Here is a 19878-nt window from a genome sequence, read left to right on the forward strand (position 1 = left end):
GCATGTAACTCGCTATTGCTCTACGTTGTATATCCACGCAATTTATTAGGATTAAAGGTTATAACAGAATGCATAGGGTATTTCTACACTGATAAAAGAAAAGTGCAGGGATGAATGGAAAAAATAGTAATATAATGAAAGGAACAACAGTCTACAAAACACACCAGTGATAGTTATAAGCAAAAATCTACCTCAAATTGCCACTTTGTCTGATTGTAGATGAAACCCAGAACTTCCTCTTTTCCAGTACAAGTCAAAAAGTTGTGTCAGTCAGCAGATAATAGTAGTTTTTTCTGAATTTGACCCACTGCCCGCAATTTCTTTGATGCTATCATGAGAGCATTACAGTAGGTTATGAGACACCTTTTCTAACATACCTAGTAGTGGTGGTGGTTAGTGTTTAACGTCCCGTCGACAACGAGGTCATTAGAGACGGAGCGCAAGCTCGGGTTAGGGAAGGATTGGGAAGGAAATCGGCCGTGCCCTTTCAAAGGAACCATCCCGGCATTTGCCTGAAAAGATTTAGGGAAATCACGGAAAACCTAAATCAGGATGGCCGGAGACGGGATTGAACCGTCGTCCTCCCGAATGCGAGTCCAGTGTGCTAACCACTGCGCCACCTCGCTCGGTCATACCTAGTATCACCTGTAATAGACCACAAGTAAAGGCAATTGGTGCCAGGAATTCTCCTTCACACAGTACATGTTTCTCATAGGAAATGTTTTAGCTGAACAAATAGAAAAAAATAGGTGAATTCCAGTTCATCAATTCAGGGGAATATTCTGGACTAGCAGCAGGGCTTCCCCCTGTTATCCACCTCTGAAGACATCTCTGATTGAGGTACCTATAGGAAACATGTGCAAAGAAAGTTGGGATCAAAATAAAAGGAGTTCAAAGGTATTAATGAAGAACCTGATACTATTAGGTCTACAACTTTGCTTCCACCATTTTGCAATAGATAGCAGTAGCAGCAAGTGGGGTGCAGGTGGTTGGTCATAGGTGTAATACAATATAAGCTTAGGCATCTGTAAACACGATGCCATAAAAATATTAGTCGATTTGTAATTGCATCGTAAGGATATTCTTGACTAAGTATGTCAACTTACATACCCATTTCTCGCCATTTGTGAGAAGTTTTAATTTTCTGTTTTAACATGAAGAAATCTGTGGCTGTGGCTCTTAAAATGCTGGGTAAGACCAGTGGTGAGGGAACTATTAGTGGAAGAATGTGCAGAGAATGTTTCCAACGCCTTAGGAATGGTGATTTTGATGTCAAAGATTGGCATGGCGGTGGAAGGCAGAACATTTTGATAGCTACTGAAACAGATGAAGACGATCACACAACATCATTATCGAAAGCAATTGATGCCTTTGAGCCCAGCACTGAAACACAAACAATCACAATACAGTGATAGACACATAAAGGTAATACTGCAGCAGGTCAGTGCTCGACCCCATGTCGCAAAACCTGTCAAAATATACATGGAAACATTGAAATGAGAAGTCCTATCCCTCCCGCTATATTCTTCATACATTTCTCTCTCTGACTACCACCTTTTTTGGTCAGTGTTGTACAGTCTTGCTGACCAGCACTTCCGATCATATGAACAAGTGCAAAATTGAATCGATTCATGGATCCCCACAAAAGACGCCCAGTTCTTCTGCCATGGGATTCGTATGCTATCTGAAAGATGGGAGAATGTAGTGGCCAGTGATGGGCAATACTATGAATCATAAATTTCTTGTAAGTTTTTCACAATAAAGCCCCGAACTTTGAGAAAAAACGGTGGAAGCAAAGTTGTAGACCTAGTAGTACTACAGAAAACTGGAATAAGTGTTACATTGTATAAAATTAATTGTATTAAAACCATTTGTTATGAACTTCCCTAGTAAACTTTTATGATATAAACAATCAAATGCTGTGTACCCAAAGGCTACAGACGTGAAACATGTCTATAATTGAAATTCAGATACTTCTCACTACACTTGTAGATCTACAGTGTTTCTATACAGGATGTAACGGAATTCCCTTCACAGACATTGTGGACAGGTTACACACTTTAGAGCCTACACTTACTGGACATTTTATGATCCATACTACCTCCTCCCAAAACATTGAACTCAAAGAGTTTGCAGTATAAGAGATGTGGTTCACAGTATCCAAGATGGTCAAGTGCTCCTAGCATTTCGATCCCATGATTACTAGATATATTTTCTTGTTTTGGTGTAAGGAACCTGTCCTCAGAGCCTGGATAGGCAATTTAGTTACACACTATATAATTCAGTCTATCAGCAAATGCACAAAAAGTATGTGACTGATTGCAAAACATGTGGATCTTATCAGCAAGGGATACTGTCTTCCATAGCACTTTTAATACTTCAGAAGAATTGGTAATTTTTAATAGCTGATAATTTTATGGTGTCTCTTTAGTCAATGAACAGTTAAAATTGAAGTGCTATATGTGCATGTGGCATGACTGACTGACTAAATAAATTACATTAGTTTAATCTTCGATTATTCTTCCTAACATTTCCTGTCATAGAAAGGTCACAATTAACAGGCTTTAGGAAAGAAAAGGTTAGGTTGGAAGTGGCAATACTTTCATTCTAACTTCATCTGCCTCAGAGATGCAAGCATTTCACTCAATCTCAAACAACTAAAAAAGAATTCTGATTACGAATAATTATTTTTATTACAAATACAGTTTACAGAACACATTGGGTGAAACAGTTAATGAACATATATATTCAGAGCAGGATCAATACATTTAAAGAAGAATTCTGCTCTGTTACTTTAAATAATTGTTCTTTCATAAGTGATTGAGTCACTATCAGAGTGTTAATACAACTGAGTTAATGCAACACGTAGTGGTAACACAGAGATCACAGTGTCGGAACTGGATTACATTTGTTACTCAGGAAAATGCTAGGAAATTCATGAAATCAGATTTATTTTGTAAAGGTGTTCTGTTTGGCCTTCCCAGCTCCTTTCGGCTGCCTTGGCAGATTTTCACTTCCAGAACTGCAGGACCTTCAATATTTTGAATCCAGTGGACAGCTTCTGCTAATTCACGTTCATTTGTTGCCACTTTACCCTGAAATAAGAATTCTTCTTTAAATGGTAATTCATACATATTATAAAAAGGGGCGCATGTGCGGGTGAATTTAGTACACATATCACTATCTGTCGGGCAACAAGTGCTGTGGGGTAGGCACAGAGCCCATGTTAAAAAAGGACAACAGCATGAGAAGCAACAACTTGTGTGGTTATACAACTGCCAAGACTGAAAGATCCAAGGAACATATTAAAGACAATGTAAAGGGTAAAAAAGAGATACTGAATAAATGGTGACTGCAAAATAAACTGAAAGTTGTTGCTAAAAAGAATGGTCAATAAATTATTGAAAGTATCTCTCAATGACAATAATCATATAGTCAGGACTGGGTGAGAGATCTTACAAAGAATAAAAGACATGTAGGTACTTAGGCGACATGTCAGATGAAAACAGAACTACCTATCTCATGTTAAAAATGTAAGCTGTTTTCCTGACAGATACATTCCCCTCTGAGGTGATGTCACTTTCTGCAAAGAATTGAAAATGTAGGACAAAAAGGATTTTGGAAGCCATTTAATCAGATATCACAGTACATTATGACTCACAAAGATAGTGCTTGGGCTCATAGGTTGAGGGTGGTAACATTGACAGATGTGCTGTGCCTCACATAGGGAGAACTTTTGCTATGACTTACTGTCCAACACAAGAAGATTGGAGCTGTTGCCACTGATCAATTTGTAAGATACAGAGGAATATATTACTGGCTTCAGAGAGAAGTTCTACAAAATTTTTGGCGATTAAGCAGATTGCAAATTAGAAATAAGTTAATGAGAGAATGGCAGAAAACATGGGAAAGGAGCAGCAGTGAGTGACATTTATAAAAGTTTCCCAATATAGAGAAAAGATTGCTGATGGGAGGTATCTGTCACTCTTGGGGAGTGCTACACTTTATATTTGGGCATGGGCCATTGTCAGAGTGCCTGAAAGGATTGAAGAAATGAAACAGTGACGTATGTGATGAGCATATAATGCATGGGTATGTAACAGAAGAAGAATGGTACATGTGGCAGGATAAAAGTGTATTAAATACAGTCAGTGGTAGAGTATCATAAAAAGTGTTGAATGTGATATCTCAACAAGTTATAGCACAGTGATTGTATCTGTCAGGAAGGCACAACTATGTGAAAGACAGAACACAAATAATATTGCACAAGAAGAAAGAAAGCAGGAACCGTTATGGTGGTCACAGAAACAGAATAGAGAATGGAATACTTTGGTGATATGGTCATGTCTAAATCATAATAGAGCTCAAATCTGATGGCAGGGTCATCAGTGAAGTTTGATACTTAGTAGTGAAAGCATGTTTATTACTAACACTATTGTACAGCCAGAACAGAACTGAACTCCCAGATGGAGAGTGCAGCTATTTATACAAAAAGCAAACATTCCAGAAATATACAAGCATTACAAACATAAGACATTTTGAAAAGCTTCCAGAAATGACAAATACTAAATAAGAAATAACTGCTGGTGGTCAGGTTTGATATGGTAACTCACAGCACACCAGCCAATGGTGCTAATCATTGTGCCACACTCCATGCATCACAGCTCATGGCAGTGCTACCTCTCCTGGAGAAACAGTGCCCTGAAGTTTCAGAAGTTCGCACTGGAGCTGACTACAGTACCCTGAATCTAGGTGTTGTCAATGGTTCTCTGTATGGCAGCACTGACACATCCTTGCATTCTGGCAATATTGTCATATCCTTTTAACCATGAAGAGCATTGAAGGTACCCATCCCATCAAAGCGTTATGCTCACTGAGTGGGTCTTCTATTTCTCTGAACGAGAAGCTGCCATCAGCAATCAGGATCTCAGGACTGTAGTAGGTCTTCTTACAGAAGACATGGGTGATATCTCTGTGCTTTTGTCTTCTTGATGAAGGGTCATAATACTCAGATTCATTTGTCATGAAGGATATGATAGTTCTAAAGTAGGACATCACTAATTTTCCTGAGAGTCCTACTTCCTGCACAGGCATAAAAATCCTTACTGTCTCTCCTGGGCTGTATTTCACTAGCTGGTGCTTGTAATTACAGCACCCTTGGTCTTCCTTCAGCATCCAGGGTTCATATGTGAGCCAGTTGTCTTGATTCTTTGGTCCTCGTGATGAGGGGTTTCATGTAGTCAGTCTGAGTTTCACCCAGTTGAAACAGGAACAGTCAATCCATTGCCATTTTGACTATGGAACTACGGAGCAGGAAAAACAGGGTCACTAACATATGTCTTGCTTTGCTGTGTTGTGTGTAAGTGTCATGACAGGCAGTATTGTATCCCTATCACTCTGTTTGACATCAATGAAAATTGAGAACATATGTGACAATGTCTTATTAAAACATTCTGTGAGACAGTTTGTCTATGGGTGGCACACAGTTGTCATCCTGTGGGTGTCACTGCAATGTGAAATTACCTCCAATACTAGTCTCAACTGGAAATCTTTCCCACAGTCACAGATCATCACACAATGTGCTCTGTGCTTCACACTGTTGTGTTCCACAAAGAAAATTTGCAATTTACAAAGCTTTGGCAGTGGGCACAGATTTGGTAACAACACAGCAAGAGAGGTAGTCAGCGCAGAGTATTATCTATTGATTCCTGTTTGTTGATTTTGGGAATTTCCCCAAGAGATTGTTTCCAATTCAGTGGTATGGTACTGATGCAGGCTGGGTTGGTACCAGATGCCATGGAGGTAACTGCAACACATACTTCCACAGTTGGTATTCCTTAGAGTGATTCATATAGTGCCTGACAGATCAGTGGAGACCTGGCAAATGATACTTGTATCTGGTTCTGCCTAGAGTCTTCTTGAATACCAAATGATTAGATGTTGGAAAATTGTGGAAATACTTCAGGATAGCTGTCCATAGATGAGCTGGGTTGATGAGCAACCATTTCTGCCCCATTGGATCACAGTTCCTCTTATGTAATGGTCTTTTTATTAATTGGAGTTTTCCTTCAGTCAGTTCCTCCTTTTTCAAGGCATCTATGGTTTTCAACAGTGCTAGATTTTCCCTCTGTTCAGCAGCAATGTTATTCAATGTAGTGATGACAAACTTCATCTATGTTGCTGAGTTCTTCCAAAGGACTCCTTGAAAGGCAGTCAGTATCCTTGTGTTTGCATCTGCTTTTGTATACTACTGTGATGACATACTGCTGAAGCCTCAGTGCCCATCTTGCCAATTGACATGAAAAGCTCTTCAGGGTAATCAGCCAGCACAGAGAGTGGTGGTCTACCACAACAGTGAATGGTTTTCCAAATAAATAAGGCTGGAACTTGTTGATGGCCCAAACTACTGCAAGGCACTCTTTCTCAGTTGTAGTGTAGTTCATCTCAGACTTGGAGAATATTCTTGAAGAATAATGAGAACATGAAACTTCCTGGCAGATTAAAACTGTGTGCTGGGCTGAGACTCGAACTCAGGACCTTTGCCTTTCACGGGCACTTGCCCATGAATGGCAAAAGTCCCGAGTTCAAGTCTCCATCTGGCACACAGTTTCAATCTCCAGGAAGTTTCGTATCATTACACTCTCTCCTGCAGAGTGAAAATCTCACTCTGGATAATGAGAACATTTTTGCATCACCTTTCTGAATTTGCACTAGAACAGTATGTATCCCATAACAGCTAGTGTTGATGTGAAGTTCTGCCTCGTCATTCTCATCATACAATGCAAGGAATGGAGATGATGTTAGCACTTCCGTAAGGAAAAGGAAAGATCTTCCTTGCACCACACTCCTGGCAAATTTCATGTCTCCTTGCAGTAGTTCTGAGTTCAGTAGTTCTTGTAAGGGATGTGCCATGGTATTGAAGTTCTTTATGAATTGCCAATAGTATGAGCACATTCATAGAAAACTTCCAACATCATGAAACTCCCAAAGTGTCAGAAAATCTGTGACTATTTCCTCTGGCTCAGAATGAACTCCTTTGCCATTCACTAAATGCCCTAAGATTTTTATTTATTTTTTATTTTTTGGATATAGGCAGAGGCCTGCAGTCTGAACACACTTCAACAGACTTGTCAGGTGCCTTAGAAGATTTTCAAATGTTTTCAGAACAATGAAAACATTATTGAGATACTAAAGTCACATTGTTAATTTAAGATATCAAAGCAGATTGTTCATCATATATTCTAAGGTGGCTGGAGAGTGACAGTCCAAACAGCACAACTTTGGACTCTTAGAGTCCAATGACACTAACCACAATGTCATACTACATGCACCACTTCTTGCATCAATGTTATGGTTATGTTGGTTTTGATCAAATAGAGTTAAACATAATTTCAATTTATTCTGCAGAATATGTAAATTTCTGCAGTATTGATATCTTAAAAAGGACCCTAACACACTAAGCAAAATTCAGATTACATTTTTCATACTCTGTGTTATAAATAGACCTACTACGTGTCTTGAAAGGAGGATATAAGATGAACATCAACAAAAGCAAAACGAGGATAATGGAATGTAGTCAAATTAAATAGGGTGATGCTGAGGGGATTAGATTAGGAAATGAGACACTTAAAGTAGTAAAGGAGTTTTACTATTTAGGGAGTAAAATAACTGATGATGGTCGAAGTAGAGAGGATATAAAATGTAGACTGGCAATGGCAAGTAAATCGTTTCTGAAGAAGAGAAATTTGTTACCATCGAGTCTAGATTTAAGTGTCAGGAAGTCGTTTCTAAAAGTATTTGTATGGAGTGTAGCCATGTATGGAAGTGAAACATGGACGATAACCAGTTTGGACAAGAAGAGAATAGAAGCTTTTGAAATGTGGTGCTACAGAAGAATGCTGAAGATAAGGTGGGTAGATCACGTAACTAATGAGGAGGTATTGAATAGGATTGGGGAGAAGAGAAGTTTGTGGCTCAACTTGACTAGAAGAAGGGATCGGTTGGTAGGACATGTTTTGAGGCATCAAGGGATCACAAATTTGGCATTGGAGGGCAGCGTGGAGGGTAAAAATCGTAGAGGGAGACCAAGAGATGAATACACTAAGCAGATTCAGAAGGATGTAGGTTGCAGGTTGCAGTAGGTACTGGGAGATGAAGAAGCTTGCACAGGATAGAGTAGCATGGAGAGCTGCATCAAACCAGTCTCAGGACTGAAGACCACAACAACAACAACAAACACTGCTTTGGATTAGATTAGATATACTCTTGGTTCAATAGATTTATTGTCAAGAGATCCTCAAGGATGTAAAATACATAATAAATAAAAAACATAAAGTTCTCTGTTCTGGACCCAGAAGGATCAATCGGGCCTAGCCAACTGCTGTGTCATCCTCTGCCAATGGTGTCATCAGATACGGACTGAAGAGGCATGTGGTCAGTGCCCTGCTCTCCCAGTCGTTGCTGTGTTTCTTGACCCTGGAACCGGCACTATTTGGTCAACTAGCTCCTCAGTTGGTATCATGAGTCTGAGTGCACCCTGTACCACCTGGCAGGACCAGGAAATTGACCTTGGCTCCTCACATGGCAGTCAGCTGCACTGACCACTCAGTTATGGAAGGAGATAAGAATACATAATATATATTTACAAGAAAAAAGGAGTTAGGTTACTGTTCCTTGCACAGGTCCTACATAAAATGGTTCTTATGAAAGTGAAATAAGTCAGAAGATATTAAATGTGTTTAACTGTTCGTTAATGCATGGTCTTATGGTTATATGACAGAATAAAATCCTCTCAAGCTTCCAACCTCATCAAATGGTTATGTACCCATCAACTTTCCACCAAGTATGCTGTGGCTATCATCAAGTGGTAACTGACTGCCATGTGCTTGCTGGGCTCATTTTTATGTAGCTATGGTACCAGCTGTGACATCATGGGTACTTAGTCCACAGCTGTGTAGCAATTTTTTCATCCTGTGTCTGCTGTGCTCACAATAACCTCACAATAAACAAATTCTACACTGTACTAAGCTGCAAGCTACCATTTTGTTGAAGGTATTAGATATTTTGAGCTCTATAGCTTCTTTTATTTCACTAACCACATGACAGTCAGTTACTATTTGGCCACTGCAGAGCATTTCACCAAAACTCACAGATATATAATGACTTGATAGAGTATGAGGTCTGAGAACATTTAGTCTGCTTTCACAGTATTTCAGAGTGCAGTGATCAACAGACTTTCACAGAAATCTGACTAAGGTAGGTGTTAGCGAATGAGACACACATGGAAAATGAAAATAAGTCTGCAAAGAGGATCACAAAACTTGGGAAAAGAGTGAATCAGTTAAAGTACTTTAGCTTTATGTTGTAACATACAGGTGAACAACTGCTCCTATTGCTGTGTAGAATCTGGAATCTAGTAGCAGTTTCAAGAGCATAGAACTATCACTTAACACTGAAAACATGTCTATTGAGCATACATAGAAGTTGCTGTTACACACTCTTGACCAAGGATCTGGAAAAACCTCATGAAATCTGTAGTGTCTTGCTTTGTTGTGTTGCATTCAAATATCACAACAGATAGTATTATATCCCAGGATTTCATACGTCACTAACATACATAAGGAGATGTCTGTTAGCCTCTTATTAAAATGTTATAGGAGGACATTTGCCTGTGGATGGTAGGCAATTGTTATCCTGTGGACAATGTTGCATCATGAAATAACTTCTGATACCAGGCATGACTGAAACAATTTTTCATGTTCAGAGATCAATAAGCATGGTGCTCTATGCTTCAAAATTATGTCTGCTGCAAGAAACCAGTCAATCTCCAAAACTGTGGCAGTTTGTACAGCCTTGGTGACAGTCTATAGGGTACAGTAATCAGTGCATGCTGCTATCCATTTATTCCCATTTGTTGACTTGAGAAACCAACTCAAGAACCAAATTTAAACTTGTGTAATGGAGAAACTACAGGAGAGATTGATGCCAGATGTCTTGGAGCATAGGCATAGGCTTCTGTTGTTGATATTCCCTATAGTGACTTACATAATGCCTGGCAGATCTTTAGAAATCTGGCTAATGATACCTGCTTCTGATTGGATCAGTCATATTCACAAATCCCTGATGATCTGAGGATAGAGCATCATGAAAATAGAAAACACTTCAATGTGGCTGGCTGTAAATGTTCTGCAGTGCCAAGCAACAATTTCTGTCCCAATGGGTGGTAATTCCTTTTATACAATGTTCCATCTATTAATCTGAATTCTCCTTCAATAAGTTATTCCTCCTCTAAGGCCTCCATTTTGTTCAGTAATGTCTGATCTTCTCTTTGTTCAATTTCAGTCTCAATTAGTGCAGTGGTGATTGGGATATCACCAGTGCTGTAATGCTGTTCCAGTGGATCCAAGGAAAGATAGTTGGCATCCTCGGCATCGCTCTCCATATCTGTATATTACTTCAGTTCTGTATTTCTGAACCTTCAGTGTCCACCTTGCCAGTCATCTTGATGAATTCTTAATTCTTATCAGTCAGCTCAAAAAATAGTGGTCATTCACAATAGCAAAAAGCCTGCTATATAAACAGGGTAATAATATACTGATTGTCCAAATAACTCCAAGACACCCTTTCTCAGTCATAGAGCAATTACAACTGCACATATTCCATAACCACTAGCATCAGTGTGTAGTTCTGTCTTGGAATTATTGTCAAAAAGTACTGAGACTGGTAAAGATGTCAGTGGCTCCTTAACAATAAAAATGAACTCTCTTGCTCCTTGCTCTATGAAAATTTGGCATCTCAATACAACAGTTCTTATGTTGGTCATGCCTTGCAACTGAAATCTTTTAAGAAACGTCTGTAGTAGGAAAACATTCTGAGATAGTCTTTTAGGCTATGACTGTGCCAAAGAGCTAGAAAATCTATTATTGCTCTTACTTTTTCTGGATCAGAACAAAATCTGTATCTTTTAACTAGATACCCCAAGATTTTTGTTTCTTGGGTGCCACAGAGACATTTTCTTTTATTCAGATGAAGACTTATGTCATGAACACACTTCTGCACTGTTGTCTAGCAGGTTAGACGTTCTGAAAATGTCTTTGAGAAAACAACAGTTTTATGCATCTGCCAAGCATAGATCATCCATATAAAATGTCAAATAAGATTGTTGATTGTGCACTAGATGTGGCTGGAGAATTTCCTGGACCAGACAACATACCTTTGAACTCACAGAGATCATCTGGTGTTATGAAAGCAATTTTATCCTAGTAAGCCTTGTCAACCTTGAGACCATATATCATTTTTGGCGATTTTGTTGAGCCACCAATAATGACACAGAAATGCCATGTGACATCTTTCTTCTTCACAAGGACTACAAGGAAGACCAAGAAACTCTGTAATGAATGATGTCATCTTGCAGCATTTTCTCCACTTCATTCTGAATTACCTGTTGTCCAGCTGGAGACACATTATATGCAGGCTGATAGATGGTGTGATTCCAAGTATTGATACGATATTTCACACGGTGGTGGCTGGTCTGCCTTCTCTCCACTCTGGACTTTAATGCACCCAAAAATTGACGTAGAATGGCCAAAATCTGTGAATGTTGTCAAAAGCTCTTCTCATCCACTTGTGGCTATAATAATCACTGACCTATATATTTAATTTGAGAATTTCTTGGTGGATTTCTTTTGTGAGGTTGACTACCTGCTGACCTTTGACTAGAGATTCATAATTAAATCAAGCATCTACATCAGTGGTCGTAAAACTTTTTTTTGGTCAAGAGTCAATACTAACATTGTGAGTCAACATCTTGGGCCACATACGCACTGATCTTTTTAGACTATTAATTGGTAATCTACATAAAGTACTGTGTTACAAGCCTTCAATAGACTAGCTGTAGCATGGGCTGCCAGTACCCAAGTACTGACTATTAAAATTTGGTATCATTTGGAACATTTTGTGTTGACTGTTGTCTGTTTCAGAATGCTGCCAAACTCAGCAGTCTAAAAGTTGTGATACCACAGTTGCATGGTAAGTGTTCTTGGTTTAATTGAGTGTGAATGACTTTGATTTATAATATACTACTGGCCATTAAAATTGCTACACCATGAAGATGATGTGCTACAGATGTGAAATTTAACTGACAGGAAGAAGATGCTGTGATATGCAAATAATTAGCTTTTCAGAGCATTCACACAAGGTTGGCAGTGGTGGTGACACCTACAATGTGCTGACATGAGGAAAGTTTCCGACCAATTTCTCATACACAAACAGCAGTTGACTGGCGTTGCCTGGTGAAACGTTGTTGTGATGCCTCGTGTAAGGAGGAGAAATGCGTACCATCATATTTCCAACTTTGATAAAGGTCCGATTGTAGCCTATCGTGATTACGGTTTATCATATCACAACATTGCTGCTCGTGTTGGTCAAACTCCAATGACTGTTAGCAGAATGTGGAACCAATGTGTTCAGGTGGGTAATACGGAACACCGTGCTGGATCCCAACGGCCTCATATCACTAGCAGTCAAGATGACAGGCATCTTATCCCCATGGCTGTAATGGATCGTGCAGCCACGTATTGATCCCTGAGTCAACAGATGGGGATGTTTGCAAGACAACAACCATCCGCATGAACAGTTCGATGACGTTTGCAGCAGCATGGACTATCAGCTCGGAGACCATGGCTGCGGTTACCCTTGACACTGCATCACAGACAGGAGCACCTGCGATGGTGTACTCAATGACAAACCTGGGTGCACGAATTGCAAAACTTCATTTTTTCGGATGAATCCAGGTTCTGTTTATAGCATCATGATGGTCGCATCCATGTTTGCCGACACTGCGGTGAATGCACATTGGAAGCATGTATTCGTCATCGCCATACTGGCATATCATCCGGTGTGATGGTATGGGGTGCCGTTGGTTATATGTCTCGGTCACCTCTTGTTTGCATTGACGGCACTTTGAACAGTGGGCATTACATTTTAGATGTGTTATGACCCCTGGCTCTACCCTTCATTCGATCCCTGCAAAACTCTACATTTCAGCAGGATAAAACATGACCGCATGTTGCAAGTCCTGTACGGGCCTTTCTGGATACAGGGAATGTTCAACTGCTGCCCTGGCCGGCACATTCTCCAGATCTCTCACCAATGGAAAATGTCTGGTAAATAGTGGCTGAACAACTGGCTTGTCACAATACGCCAGTCACTACTCTTGATGAACTGTGGTATTGTGATGAAGCTGCATGGGCAGCTGTACCTGTACACGCCATTCAAGCTCTGTGTGACTCAATGCCCAGGCATATCAAGGCCATTATTACGGCCAGAGTTGGTTGTTCTCGGTACTGATTTCTCAGGATCTACGCACCCAAATTGCCTGAAAATGTAATCACATGTCAGTTCTAGTATAATATATTTGTCCAATGAATACCTGTTTATCATCTGCATTTCTTCTTGGTGTAGCAATTTTAATGGCCAGTAGTGTAGTATCTGTACTTATATTCAAATGCACTACTAAGTATCAGACACCATCACAAAAGTTTGATAAATTATTTGAATGCCAGTTTTCTTGTATTCACTGCATTGTACTACAACAGTCTTAATAAATTTAACATTCCTTGCTACCAATAAGTACTGAGTTTGAAGATGACAATCTCTGTTATGCACATTGATGAATACATGTCACTTCAGTGTTAAAATTTATTCTGTAGCAGGTGACCAGTATGATTCTTGCATGCTTGTGAGTTGTCGGTACTGGAAGATAAACAATGAAACATTCCCCCTCCTTCACATCCTCCAATGCTACAGTGGCCATGCTACTGACCCCTGTGCCCCTGAGGCTAGCAGCCAACTTCACTTATCTCATGGCTGCCTTCACCAATGTCAACTGCAATTAAGCACATCTTAAAATATTGCTGTCGGTGGAAATATTTTTTTTTTTTTTTTTTTTTGTTACTTGCAGGAAAACTACACTATCAAGAAGCTCTTAAAGTTATTTGATGTTCATGGATCCAGCTGTTAGTTGCTAGATGCATGTTATTGTAAAATACAGCTGATAACTGCAGGCTACATGACTACTTGATTCAGGCCAGTTGTTGCCTGTGGGCCACAGTTTGCAATGACTGATCTAGATTATTGGCTAGAGTTCATCTCAGTGATGGTAGGTTAAATGCATCTTCAACAGTAAAGATGAACTCAGAGCAACTGTTGTGTTAACTTCAGCTTCCATAATTAGAAGCTACAATCTACCACAGTCTATGACTGCTTATGATATCTGCTATAACCCAAGGATTACATAAAGACTGCATTTCAGTAAAATGACAAATTCACATGTCTATCCTGTCAGCTGGATATATTTTCCATTTGAATACTCCAGTACAATGGCAATTGAGTCTCAGAACATAGGTCATCTTGTTTAATTTTCCAGATTTTTGGCGGCTGGAACATCTGTGTGGCAAAGGGAATAATTGCGGCATGTCGGACATTATCCTTGACATGGATATGGCAATGTGTTTCATCATGCAGATCACCTGTAGTTATATGCAGTTGCATAGTGTGCATAGAATGACCTTCTTGTTTGATATCATGTGAAATAATAGTTATCACACACCCTTTCTTTTTTCTTGACAGTAGCATATGACATCCCATGTTGTTATCAATGGAAGCATATTGGTGTTTGTGTCCATGCCCCATTTTCGACATACCTGTTTTCTGTGTGGTGACTGAATTGGTGAGGGTACTGGTGTTATCTGTGTCATCAAGTACCTTGGATGTTGTCTGATATTTATGACATTTCTGTATTTTAGCATTTTCTTTTCTGGTGCACTGTTCCAATGTTCTAGAATCAAGAATCAAGAATGTTGAAGTCCTCTGCTGTGCTGACATCTTTCAAAAGAAATCCTTGATGTATGTTATCAGCAGTGCTCTTAAATAGATGTAAACCTTGTTGGCTTTCATCAGACATGGACTGACTGTGTGATACACCACCAAAACATTATTTAGATATGACTGTTTCATCTCATACTCGTGTTAGCCTATGCTACCCAATTGTTCAACTACGTGGGCCTACTTCTTTTTGTCACCAAATGTTTGCCTAATTGCCACCTGAACTTTTGTGCTGGTCTTGGCCTTTTCTTTGTTGTTCTCATACGACAAGATAGGTCCAAGATTGTGGCTAGGGTAAAAGTTAAGCATGTGTTTAAAAAATGTGAATTTTGCTGTAAATAAGAAAATACGGGAACACTGTAAGGATAAAATTAGCAAACTGAAAGGATGCATAGCTAGTTTACAGTTTAGTATTGATACTTTAAAAATTGATATTATGAAACTACAGCATAAAATAGGTGAACTGAACGTGCAAAAATTTCTGTATGGTAGTGTCACCCTTAGGGAAAAGTACTAAATCCAAAAAAGCTGTGGAAGTAACATAAAATTTATACACAAAAACTTATTTCCTGAACTTTATACTGTAAATTGGTGAAGTGCAGTACCAGTATGCGTTTCTTATGAATGGTGTGGAAATGAAAAGAACAATGTGAGTAAGGTAGGAGCAGAAAATTTATCAATGCTGACAAATAAGTGTGAGTGTGGCCAATACAAATTTGCTGATCCAAAGTTGTCTTCAAGTGTTTAGTGAAATGATACAGAATGATTCCCAGGCTGTGAACTCCAATAATGGCAAAACTGTTTGTGCTTCAGATGGCTGTGGTCATGGACTTGCAAATAGACAAAAAGAAAGAAACTAAAGAATATAGTCCTATATTCACGTGGTATAGTGAAATGAGGAGCCCCTCTTGGTCAAATTGCAAAGTTGATGGCATCTGAGAGGTAAAAAAATCTACTCACTAAAGATGTTGTCATACTTCTGCAAGGCTCAAATGATGTATACAAAAATGAAACAGTGAATGCTATGCACAATGTTAAACTGTGTCTGAAAAACCTCACGCATACAAGGTGATAATTATTGAACTGTATAAAATAAAATCATCATAACTTCTGAACAATTTGCGTTAGGACATTCAAACTGCACTGTTGGCCATGGGGAATGATTGGAATTAGTTTGCCCATGCGCGGTTCGGTTTAGCGATGAAGCCCACATTCATTTGGATGGGTTCAACAATAAGCAAAATTGGCGCATTTGGGGGACTGAGAACCTGCATTTCACAGTTGAGAAGTCTCTTCATCCTCAACGGGTAACTTTGTGGTGCGCAATGTCCAGTCATGGAATAATTGGTGCAATGTTCCTTTATGGCACAGTGACTACTGAATGGTACGTGAAGGTGTTGGAAGAGGATTTCACCCCCACAATCCAAAGTGATCCTGATTTCAACAAGATGTGGTTGATGCAAGATGGAGCTCTACCCCACAGATGTAGGAGAGTGTTTAATGTCCTGGAGGATAACTTTTGGGACTGCATTCTGGGGTACCTAGAGGCCACTGGCATGGGCCTTGACTGGTTGCCATATTCTCTGGATCTGAACACATGCGACTCCTTTTTGTGGGGCTATGTTAAAGACAAGTTATACAGCAATAACCCCAAATCATTGCTGAGCTGAAAACAGCCATTCAGGAGGTCATTGACATCATCAATGTTCCAACACTTAAGCAGGTCATTGCAGAATTTTGCTTTTCATCTGTGCCACATCATCGTCAATGATGGTAGGCATATCGAACTTTTCGTAACCTAAATTTGAATATCTGTAGTGACAATTATATGTTGAATAAAATGTGTGCACATCATAGTTCATAACTAATTCATGTTTTTCTTCACACAGTAACCCTGGACAAATGTAACTGTTAATATTCCACATTGCCACAATCCTGTGATAGAGTCATGTGTTAATTCAGAAATACAAAGTGCCAATGGTCAGTTTGCTAAAATCTACAGACATTTTAAAAATGTGAAATGTGTTGATGTGAGCTAATATAGGATTTAGATTCCACATATGACACAGACTACACCAAAATGGCTTGGGGAGAAAATACCTGGTGAGCCCTGATAAAGGAGAAAAAGACGCTGCCAGAATAACTTCAAAACCAAAAGGGTAGACTCAACACCATTGCCAGATAAAAAACATCAAAAAGAAGTAGAAGAGATAGAACCATCATCAGTGCCAGAAAAACATGCAAAAACAGGCAAGGAGTCAGCAGGAACAACAATGGATAGTGAAGTGAACAAGAAAACTATAGCTCCTCATCATCCAAATGATTTCTATACAAAGACAAGAAAAATGAGGAGTCTCCAAGATAAGCAGTGCTAAGTATTTCTCAGTTCTCCACCAAACAATCCAGTCCATAAGAAATAAATGCAACAGCTAGAAGTGGAACTGCAGACTATTGATAGTTCACTTGTTTGCATAATAGAATATTGGTGTACAGGATCTGAAATAACAAATGTAGCTCTAAGCTCATATTATCTAGCATGCCATTGTAGTAGAACCACTATGAGAGGTGGTTGATCATGCATACTGGTATACCTGTATGTAAAGGAAGGGATTACATCTATTGGTAAAAATGACATTATTTCATTAAATGAGGAAAAACATATAGAGATATAAGCTGTAGAGATAAGAAAGCTGTATACATTTCAAAGACTAACTATACTATGTATTTATCACTCTCCTAGTGGTGATATAGATACATCTATAGCAAAACTAATCCAGGTATTGGACATGGTTCTTAATCCAAAGGGCAAAGAAGATTTAAACATTAACACATTGAACCTAGATGAGTTCTGCAACATATTGATTATCTCAGTAGGTGGGACTATACCAGGCACAGCCTACATCTCAACAGGAAAGGGAAGGGGAAACTGGCTGGGGTAATAGCAGGAAATTTAAGGGGGGGAGGCACTGCCATGAATGGTAAAATACCAGTGGTTACAGGTGTTGGAGCAGCACCTTTTTTAGGATAGGTAAGACAGAAAGATGTCAAGTTCTACGAGAGGTCAGGATTGAAACAAATCTTCAGTTTAGGAAAGAAATTAAACAGCACAATTCTAGCACATTGGATCACCAATCACAGCTATCAATTATAAATTTTCACCAATCACCAGAAATTTTATCTCCACCAAGTTGTATCTCAGTCCTAGGTAATTGCATTGATGAATTAAAGTCACCCAGCCCAGTTGACATAATCTGCCTCTCTGAACACCATGTGACCACTGGTATAGGAACTAGGCCTAAGCACAATGAGAAACTCAGACAAGAGAGTACTGCAAATGTTAGAATAAGGAAAGGTTCTCATAAAAGTATAATTAAAAATAATGTAAGTATATTTCATCAAAATATTGGGAGTTTAAAGAATAAAGTAGATGAGCTTCTGGTTTGTTTAGAAGATTTAGAAGCTGAGAATGAAATAGATATACTATGCCTGTCTGAGCATCACATTGTTACTGATATGGATAAGGTAAATGTAAGTGGTTATAAGCTCTCTGCACATGTAATGAGAGAAAATATGGAGAAAGGAGGAGTTGCCATATATGTCAAAAGTTATCATTGTGCAAAAAGTATAGAAACGAAAAAGTTTTGTGTAGAGAAACATATAGAAGCATGTGCCTGTGAGCTTAAATTAAATAAAGGCACATTTATAATTGTAACTGTATATAGGTCCCCATCAGGAAATTTTCATCTATTTCTGAAAAATTTGGACTCCTTGTTGTGCTATCTGTCAGACAGGGGGAAGCAAATTATTATTTGTGGGGACTTCAATGTAGATTCTCTAAAAGAGGGTAATAGGAAAAACGACCTTGAAGTATTACTCGGTTCTTTCAATTTGACACCCGTTATTGATTTTCCTACTCGGGTGGTAAAGGATAGCAGCTCACTGATAGATAACTTCTTTATAGACCAAGATAAGTTTAACCAGATAAATGCTCAGCCTGTTGAGAATGGTCTTTCTGATCATGGTGCACAGCTAGTTACAATATATGACATAGCTCCATTCAGCAATACTAAACAGTCCTCCAAAGTAGTACGTTCAGTCAACGATTTAACAATTGCAAATTTCAGGGAAAGCCTACAGCAGTTAGACTGGGATGAGGTGTACCGTGAACCTGATGCCAATTTAAAATATAATTTATTTCATGACATTTTTGTAAATGCATTTGAAAACTGCTTCCCCAAGAAAATAGTTAAATATACTTGTAAGAAACCTTGTAACAAACCATGGCTTACTAAGGGTATAAAAATATCTTGTAACCGGAAAAGGGAAATGTATCTGACAGCAAGAAAGAGTAGTGACCCAGAAACTATCCAAAATTATAAAAACTACTGTGTTATATTAAGAAAAGTTATTAAAAAATCCAGGAGTATGTGTATCATGTCTGAAATCAGCAACTCTGATAATAAAATTAAAACAATTTGGAATATTATTAAAAGAGAAACAGGTCAACCAAGAGCAGAGGAAGACAGTATTACCATCAAATTGAATGAAAACTTTACGAACAAAAAGTCAGAAGTTGAAAATATTTTTAATAATCATTTTCTAAATGTTGTGGATATAGTAGGATCCAGGTGTTCATTAGAAGATGCTAGGCTGTTAATGGAAGAGGCCATACCTATGCAATTTGATACAATTGAAATCTCACCCAATTCTCCCTCTGAAATTAGGAAAATAATAAACTTGCTTAAAAGCAAAAACTCACATGGAATTGATGGCATTTCCAGCAAAATACTAAAAGCTTGTTCTCAACAGATAAGTAAGATTCTCAGCCACCTGTGTAATAGCTCTCTGGAACAGGGCATTTTCCCTGATAGACTGAAATATGCTATTGTTATACCTTTGCATAAAGGGGGGGATAGATCTGATGTCAACAATTACCGTCCAATCTCCCTTCTAACAGCTTTATCCAAAATTTTTGAGAAAGTAATGTATTCAAGA

At 38.8% G+C, this 19878-nt stretch overlaps 1 protein-coding gene across 1 annotated transcript in view; it reads right to left on the minus strand.

The window, feature by feature from the left end:
- Positions 1 to 2674: 2674 nt before the first annotated feature.
- Positions 2675 to 19878, minus strand: part of LOC124722931 (phosphonopyruvate decarboxylase-like) — a 107306-nt gene continuing 90102 nt past the window's right edge. The window contains exon 9 of the mRNA XM_047248092.1: positions 2675 to 3095. Coding sequence (XP_047104048.1) covers positions 2916 to 3095 — 180 coding nt within the window. The 3' untranslated portion in view covers positions 2675 to 2915. The remainder of the gene's footprint in view (positions 3096 to 19878) is intronic.

The sequence above is a fragment of the Schistocerca piceifrons genome, chromosome X, assembly GCF_021461385.2.
Source record: "Schistocerca piceifrons isolate TAMUIC-IGC-003096 chromosome X, iqSchPice1.1, whole genome shotgun sequence".
Lineage (NCBI taxonomy): Eukaryota > Metazoa > Arthropoda > Insecta > Orthoptera > Acrididae > Schistocerca > Schistocerca piceifrons.